The sequence below is a fragment of the Chenopodium album genome, chromosome 21 (genome assembly GCF_948465745.1).
Source record: "Chenopodium album chromosome 21, dcCheAlbu1.1, whole genome shotgun sequence".
In the NCBI taxonomy this organism is placed as follows: Eukaryota; Viridiplantae; Streptophyta; class Magnoliopsida; order Caryophyllales; family Amaranthaceae; genus Chenopodium; species Chenopodium album.
The window spans coordinates 9,853,738-9,862,996 of NC_137854.1; the positions used below are offsets into that span (position 1 = coordinate 9,853,738).

The following is a 9,259-nucleotide window of genomic DNA, read 5'->3' on the forward strand; positions in this document are numbered from 1 at the left end:
CCTGAGTGATGGCGGGTCGTGTCCAAATGGCATATCTCAGCCCACGTGCAGTGCTGCAGGCTAGCCACATATAAGACTTTGTGTATAAGTTGTAATAAAGGCTAATCAGGGCTACCCAAGTTCAATTTATAAAGGTTAATCTGGGGTACCCAAGTTCAATTTGTAAAGGTTAATTATGGCTACCCACGTTCTAATAAAGGATCCCGTCAAATTTTGACAATTACTACCTTCTATTATGTCCATTTTAGCAATTACCACCTTCTATTTTTTATTTTGAAAATTACCACCTTTTATTTTCAAAAACATCAAAAGTTACCACCTTCTTGCCCCCCAACTACCACGTGACGTCATTTTGGGCCCATTCTTTCCCTTTCCTCCCTATTTCCCTCACATTTCTCATTCCTATTTAGATTATCATCTCCCCCTTTCACTTTTTTCCCCCCAAACCACCAATAATAGTTTGTCAATTTTGATTTGGAAGAGTGAATTGAAGTGTTTTTGATTGTTTGGGGGAAAAGAAGTGAAAGGGGGATGAGAATCGAGATAGGAATGAGAAATGTGAGGGAAATAGGGAGGAAAGGGAAAGAATGAGTCCAAAATGACGTCACGTGGTAGTTGAGGGCAAGAAGGTGGTAACTTTTGATGTTTTTGAAAATAGAAGGTGGTAATTTTCAAAAAAAAAAAAATCGAAGGTGGTAATTACTAAAATGGACATAACAGAAGGTGGTAATTGTCAAATTTTCCTAATTATAATAATAAAGGCTAATAAGTTCATATGGGATCACATAAGTTCAGATAATTAAAAATCAGGTGAAAGAATATTGGTACATTAATTATTCTTTCACCTGATAATTATTATTACATTAATACTAAAGTTTCAACAATCACAATTTGTATTCAAGTAACTCAAAATCAAATCAAAACGCTACATTAGATAATAATATGTTGGTACATTATTCCTATTGATTATTCAAACTAATTTATCACATGGTAGGGCATGTTGTCTTTTGTAAAAACAAGAGATTATTATTAGGGTCATGCCCAACATTGACATCAAAAAGAAGCTGATTTCCAAGAATGTTTAACAATGACTTTGTTCTAATTATTTGTAAGCACTCCAATTTATTTCCATTAGAGAAGGCCATAATCCGCCACAATTTACTCTCCTCAAACTCAAACAATGAATTACCAACGTCGATTCCGATAATCGGCCTCTTCTTCCATGGCCACCAACTGTTTTCAGACTTTACTCCACTGTCATAACAAATTTCGAAAACGTAGTACTTTGTTGCTGGACCACGTAACTCCGCTATCTTCTTCTTTAAGACGTCGAAAGCTTCCGAGGTTAGCTGTGTTAGGGTGTTACCCGAGTCTATGATGAAGCCTCTTTGTCCAGATTCCGACATTTGGAATACTGATGGTTCCACAGGTAAGCGCTCTCCGTTCACCTTGATGCCATAAACGTCGATGTAATAGAACTCATAGTAGTCGTTTAGGAACATGTTTACGACGTCGCCTTTGAGGTTTGCATCAGGACCAAACATTACGACGTTGGTGGCTTTTAAGTCACTTGAAATGCAGTATGAGAACTTGGGTCATCTGGGTATAGTTGCTTTGGTAAAGCATACTTATTGTTGGATGCACCTGAATTTACAAGAATCATGGATGAATAAATTCACATATTGCTTGTTAGTTTATTTACGAGTATCATTATACGTCAAGTTTTAAGTTGTTTTTGTTCAATTTGAGTTGACACGTTTTGATTTTGTACATTAATTCTACTTTAATTATTGTACGTGATTAATTGATAAGAGAAAATGGTTATATGAAATCTTACTCCCTTCGTCTCCTTTTTATAGTCTCTTATGGGCAAATTTTAGTCCCAAAATGCTCACCCCATTTGCTTTTTCTAACAACCATTAATATTAATTTTTTACCAAAATTCCCTCCAATTTACTACAACACTTGTGCAAAATTGTATTTCTCATGTAAATTTTGTCTTCCCATGTAATTTTATTACTTTCGTTCTCTACTTTTTTGCATACCTAATGTCCATTTACTTTTTCAATGTACTTTTATTATTTTTATTTGTGTTTATTAATTCCCGTGAAAAATGTCCATTAGGGACTATCAAAAGGGGACGGAGGGAGTATTAAATATGCCTCATCACAAATATTAATTTTTATTAATTTTATATATTGAAAATTACAAATATAAATTATTTTAGTTATACATTAGTAAACGTAATTAAAGCATGTTTCAACTAAATAACAAAGTGAGAACAACGAAAGAAAAACAATCAACTCAAAAAGACCCCAAAAGAAATTCTCTAGCACGAGCCTTCACACAAAACTCTTCAAAAGTCGGATTAGGCTTTTGGGCTTTTGGCCAATAGAACTAGGCCTTGTACCATTTCAATAGAGTAAATAATTCAAAGCCCAACTTATATACTTTAAATACTAATCCGAGCCAAAAAAAAAAAAAAAAGACTAGTCCGAATCTCAATTATAAGCTTCTCAAGTCTAATTCGAGCCAGTCCAAACCTCAAATACAAGTTGGTCCGGAACCTCAAGCCTAATTCAGACCAGTCCGAACCTCCAAATGCAGGCTTTTTTCCTCATTGAAAAATATAACATATAAAAAAAAATAAACAGACGCCAAAGTTGGGATTATAGAGCACGTACCTATGATCCCCATCAATTTGATGCTATTGTCCCAACTACATCCAAACTTGTATTGTACCAACACATGCTATTTAGGCCAATCAAATGTGACGTCTTCGGTAGCCATCTCTCCATAAGCATTAGTACCGTCATGATATGTTATCTTAAACTCGCAAATATCTCCTAAGTCATCGCAGCCTCGGATAGCTCTGTTGGCATCAGTGTCGCACAATTGCTTATTACTACACCTTATGGTGCAATAGGTGACTGACCCCGTTTGGTTAAACCACGGAAACTTCGCTTTGTGTGCACGATTGTTACATTGGAACCATGTTAAACCACTTCCTGTGTCAAAACTAGCATGCATCAATTGCTTTGGATTACCCAAATACATGCTCATTACATGCTCGCCTGCATCTTTTTTAAAGGAGTATTGGCTTTTTTCGTTTGGGGATGCTGATATTCTTGAAAGAAACCATGTCATGTAATGGTTTCGATCTAAGGTGATGTTTTTGCTGTTGTTGAGATGTTGTTGGCTTCGAGGATTTGAGTGTAGAATGGAGATTTAGGAGACAATGGTGGGATCAATGGTGCTTTTAGGCCTTTAGTAGGAGGATAGAAAGCCACAAAAAGGACTAGTAAGATGGTGAAAATTAGAGTGTTAGGAAGCATTTTGAGGTAAAGGAGCATAGCAAGATTTTTAATGATGGTTGTATATATGAAAACTGAATAAATATATGGTTTCTTCAAATGTCATAACATATTTTGAAAACATATATAATGTGTACACAATAAATGTATGTATGTTTAATTTGGTAGAAAATCAAATACCAGTATTATGTTTAAGAGTAAGGAAACAAATCGTTAATAATTGCTTGTAACAATTATTGTCTGTATTATTGGTCAATTGAAGACTTATTTTAAGACAAGACTTTTGTTATGCCAACACATGTAATATAGTTTTTTTTTTTTTTTTTTCCACCTAGTTCACCCTTTGGGCTAATCTGGATTCGGGGATCAGTTTTGTGTGGTTAGATTCCACTCCCCTAATTGTTGTTACGGGAGATCGAATACGGGTGCTCCTTACCAAGTGTAGTCCGCGATCCCAATCACCACTACATCAACAGTCAATTGATAAAGCATGTAATATACTCATTAAACCCGACTCGAACATCTGAATTAACACCTCTACTTCTGTATAGATCTAGTTCCAATACTAACGCATGTAATATAGTAGTGGAACTAGATCTATACAGAAGTAGAGGTGTTAATTCGGATGTCCGGGTCGGGTTTAACGAGTTATGGTCCGGACGAGTCTATTCAAACTTGAGTCAAGCTAAATTATTATGTCCAAGCGAGTTGCAATCTAAATCGGGTTTTGATTGGATCGAATTGGGTTATGTTTGGACACATGTATATAAAAAGGACCACATGTAGCTAGGAAAAGAGGAGAGAGAGAAGAAAAATAATTAGAGGCCCAACTAGAGCTGTCAATTCGAGTATTCAAGTCGGGTTTGGGTTGGGTCAAATTAGGTCTCAGATTAAATCACAATTATGTTATGTCGGGCAAATCTAGCTTCAGATCAGGTTCAGGTTCAAGTCAGGTCAATTTCAGTTCAAGTTATAGCTCGGTGGCGAAAAGTGTTGAGACCCTAGGGGATATATCTCGGTGTCATATAATGTCGTTTGAAACCTTATATGATCATTATTTGTTGACATAAACGTCCGTCGTAGACTTGATTTTACGAAATCGATACAATTTGTGAACGGGTAAAATGACTGTTTAAGGGCATATTGGATGGTACCACCGACCCAATTGGACTCCCGGAGTGTATTAGGGACCATGGTAAAGATCTCGACAATTTTTATTTCCGGGTGAAAAAAGGTTTGAAAATTTCAAAATTAAAGGCTATAATAATCCACTTTTTTTGATGAAATTTTGAGATTTCGGGCCCCGGTGGGAAAAGCCTTGAGACCCTAAGGGTACATCTCGGGGTCATATAATGTCATTTGAAACTATATACGATCATCATATGTTGTCATAAACGTCCATGGCAGGCTTAAGATTACGAAATCACTTCAAGTTGTGAACGGGTAAAATGACCGTTTAAGGGCATATTTGACAGTTGCACCGACCCAATTGGACTCCTGGAGGTTATTAGAGACCATGGTAAACATCTCGACAATTTTTATTTCTGGATGAAAAATGGTCAAAAAAAAATACAAAATTGATGGCTATAATAATCCACGCTTTTTGAGGAAATTTTAAGGTTTTGAGACCCGGTGGTGAAAAGTTTTAAGACCCTAAGGTATATATCTCAAGGTCAAATAATGTCGTTTGAAACCATATATGACCATTATATATTGTAATAAACGTACGTGTTAGGCTTGAGTATACGAAATCACTTCAAATTGTGAACGGGTAAAATGACCGTTTAAGGACATATTAGATAGCTCCACCTACCCCAATTGGACTCCCGAAGGATATAAGGGACCATAGTAAACATATCGGCAATTTATTTCTGTGCTAAAAAAGGTCAATAATTAAGTAACAAATTGAAGGCTATAATCCACGCTTTTTGAGGAAATTTTGAGGTTTTGGGGCATGGTGGCGAAAAGCCTTGAGACCCTAATGGATGGATACATCTCGGAGTCATATAATTCCCGTTTGAAACCACATATGATCATTATATGTTGTCTGTAACATTCGTGGTAAGATTGATTTTACGAAATCGATCAAATTAAGTCGTGGACAGGTAAAATGACCGTTTAAAGGCATATTGGATGGTTCCACCGACCCTATTTGAATCCCAGAGGATATTTGGGACCATGATAAACATCTCGGCAATTTTTATTTCCGGGTGAAAATGTCAAAAACTTATGAAATCGAAGGATATAATCCACGCTTTTTGAGGAAATTTTGAGGTTTCAGGGTCCGATGGCGAAAAGCCTTGAGACCCTAAGGGATACATCTCGGGGTCATATAATTCCGTTTCAAACCACATATGATCATTATATGTTGTCCATAATGTTCGTGGTAGCCTCGTAGGCTTGATTTTACGAAATCACTTCAAGTTGTGAACAGGGAAAATGACCTTTTAAGGGCATATTGGATGGTTCCACCGACCCAATTGGACTCTTGGAGAGTATTAGGAAACATGGTAAACATCTCGTCAACTTTTATTACCGGGCGAAAAAAAACAAAAAATTACAAACTTGAAGGCAATAATTACAAATTTTGAGGTTTCAGAACCCGGTGGCGAAAATCATTTAAAACCTAAGAGATACATCTCAGGGTTATATAATGCCGTTTGAAATCATAAATGATCCTTATTTGTTGTCATAAACGTCCGTGGTAGGCTTGAGTTTACGAAATCACTACGAGTTGTGAACGGGTAAAATAACCGTATAAGGGCATATTGGATGGTTCCACCGACCCAATTTGTCTCCCAGAGGATATTAAGAATAATGCTATACATTTCGACAATTTTTATTTTCGGGCAAAAAAAGGTCAAAAAATTACAAAATCAAAGGTTGTAATCCACGCTTTTTATGAAAATTTTGAGGTTTCGGTGCTCGGAGGCGAAAACCCTTGAGACCCTTAGGGATACATCTTGGGGTCATATATGTATGTTATCTGTAACGTCCGTGGTAGTCTTGATTTTACGAAATCACTTCAAATTGTGAACGGGCAAAATGACCGTTTAAGGGCATATTGGATGGTTCCACCAACCCAATTGGATTCTTGGAGGGTATTAGGGACCATGGTAAACATCTCGACAATTTTTAAATTCAGGCGAAAACATGTCAAAAAATTACAAAATTGAAGGCTATAATCCACGCTTTTGAGAGAATTTTGAAGTTTCGAGCAAGGTGGCGAAAAGCCTTGAAACCCTAAGGGATACATCTCCGTGTCAAATAATGTCGTTTGAAACTAAATATGATCATTATATTTTGTCATAAACTTCCGTGGTAGGCTTGAGTTTACGAAATTACTTCAAGTTGTGAACGAGTAAAATGACCGTTTAAAGACATATTGGATGGTTCGACCGACCCAATTTGACTACTGGAGGATGTTATGGACCATATTAACCATCTCGGAAATTTTTATTTTCGGGCGAAAAAAGTTCAAAAAATTACAAAATTTAAGGCTATAATCCACGCTTTTTGAGGAATTTTAAGGTTTTAGGGCCCGGTGGCGAAAAATTTTGAAACTCTAAGGGATAAATCTTAGGGTTATATAATGTCATTTGAAACCATATATGATCATTATATGTTGTCATAAACGTCCGTGGTAAGCTTAGCTTCGAAATCACTTATCAAGTTGTGCACGGGTAAAATGACCGTTTAAGGGCATATTGGATGGTTCCACTAACCCAATTGGACTCTCGGAGGATATTAGAGACCATGGTAAACATCTTGGCAATTTTATTTCCAGGCGAAAAAAGGTCAAAAAATTACAAATCGAAGGCTATCCATGCTTTTTGAGAAAAATTTGAGGTTTCGGGACCTGGTGGCGAATAGCCTTGAGACCCTAAAGGATACATCTCAGGGTCATAATATTCCATTTGAAACCATACATGATCATTATATGTTGCTCGTAACGTCCGTGGCTAGATTTTACGAAATCACTTCAAGTGTGAACGGGTAAAACGACCATTTAAGGGCATATTGGATGGTTCCACCGACTTGGACTCTTGGAGGGTATTAGGGACCAAGGTAAACATCTCTGCAATTTTTATCTCCGGGTGGAAAAAGGTTATTATTTTTTAAAATTGAAGGCTATAATCCACGGGTTTTTAGGTTATTTTGAGGTTTTAGGGCACGATGGCGAAAAGCCTTGAGACCCTAAGGGATACATTCATACATCTCAGGGTCATATAATGCCGTTTGAAACCAAATATGATCATTATTTTTTTTGACATAAACGTCTGTGGTAGGCTTGAGTTTACGAAATCACTTCAAGTTGTGAATGGGCAAAGTGATTGTTTAAGGGCATGTTGGATGGTTCCACCGACCCTATTGGACTCCCGAAGGGTATTAGGGACCATGGTAAAGATCTCGGCAATTTTTATTTCCGGGCGAATAAAAGTCAAAAAATAAGAAAATTGAAGATTATAATCCACGTTTTTTGATGAAATTTTGAGGTTTCAGGTCCCGGTGGCGAAAAGCCTTGAGACACTAAGGGTACATCTCAGGGTCATATAATGTTGGTTGAAACTATATATTATCATCATATGTTGTCATAAACGTCCATGGTAGGCTTGAGATTACGAAATCATTTCAAGTTGTGATAGGGTAAAATGACCGTTTAAGGGCATATTGGACGGTTTCACCGGCCCCATTGTACTCCTGGAGGTTATTAGAGATCGACCATGGTAAACATCTTACAATTTTTATTTACGGATGAAAAATGGTAAAAAAAAAAAAAAAAATAAAAAAAAAAAAATATACAAAATTAAAGGCTATAATAATCAACGCTTTTTGAGGAAATTTTGAGGTTTCGAGACCTGGTGGTGAAAAGTGTTAAGACCCAAGGGTATATATCTTGGGATCAAATAATGTCGTTTGAAACCATATATGATCATTATATGATGTCATAAACGTACGTGGTAGCCTTGAGTTTACAAAATCACATCAAGTTGTGAACGTGTAAAATAATCGTTTAAGAGCATATTAGATGGTTCCAACAACCCAATTGAACTCCTGGAGGATATAAGGGACCATGATAAACATATCGCCAATTTTTATTTCCAGGCTAAAAAAGGTCAAAAAGTTACGAAATTGAAGGCTATAATCCACGCTTTTTGAGGAATTTTTAAGGTTTCGGGGCTCCGTTGCGAAAAGCCTTGACCCTAAGGAATACATCTCGGGGTCATATTATTCCGTTTGAAACCACATTTTATCATTATATGTTGTGTGTAACATCCGTGGTAGACTTGATTTTACGAAATCAGATCACTTCAAGTTGTGAATGGATAAAATGACCATTTAAGGGCATATTGGATGGTTCCACCGACTCACTTTGACTCCTAGAGGATATTTGGGACCACAGTAAAATCTCGGCAATTTTTATTTTCGGGCGCAAAAAAGGACAAAAGATTACTAAATCGAAGGATATATACTAGGGCTGGCAAACGGATCAGGTCGGGTCAGGTTCGTGTTCGGGTCAGTTAAAATTCGGGTCAAGGACCCCTAACCTGAACCTGATCCATTTAACTTTTCGGGTCAAAAAGTTCAACCCTAACCTGATTTTTTCGGGTTCGGGTCAACCCGAATCTGACCTGATTTTTTTGGTCATTAACTTTTCGATTTTGAATTACCTCAAAATTTCAGATCTAACATTTCCCATTTTGAGTTTTTTATATTAGCATCTTAATTTTATAGAGAAAATCATTGATAAAATAATCAAATTGATACCATCAACAAATTAAAAGTGTAGATGTATAAGCTACAATAAGTTAGTACCAAATTTAATTACAATACATAAGATCTAAAATAAAATGGATCTACAAGATCAATGATTTGCAGAAATATTTTTTAGTTATTGTTCACTTGATGGTTGTCCTGCTTGCTGATGCGAGATCGGTCAAGCG

At 36.5% G+C, this 9,259-nt stretch overlaps 1 protein-coding gene across 1 annotated transcript; it reads right to left on the minus strand.

The window, feature by feature from the left end:
• Positions 1-983: 983 nt before the first annotated feature.
• Positions 984-1,544, minus strand: LOC145600334 (protein ASPARTIC PROTEASE IN GUARD CELL 1-like). The gene has a single exon (XM_081656250.1). It carries the CDS (start codon positions 1,542-1,544, stop codon positions 984-986), a length of 561 nt encoding a protein of 186 aa, XP_081512376.1.
• Between the last annotated feature and the right edge of the window lie 7,715 nt (positions 1,545-9,259).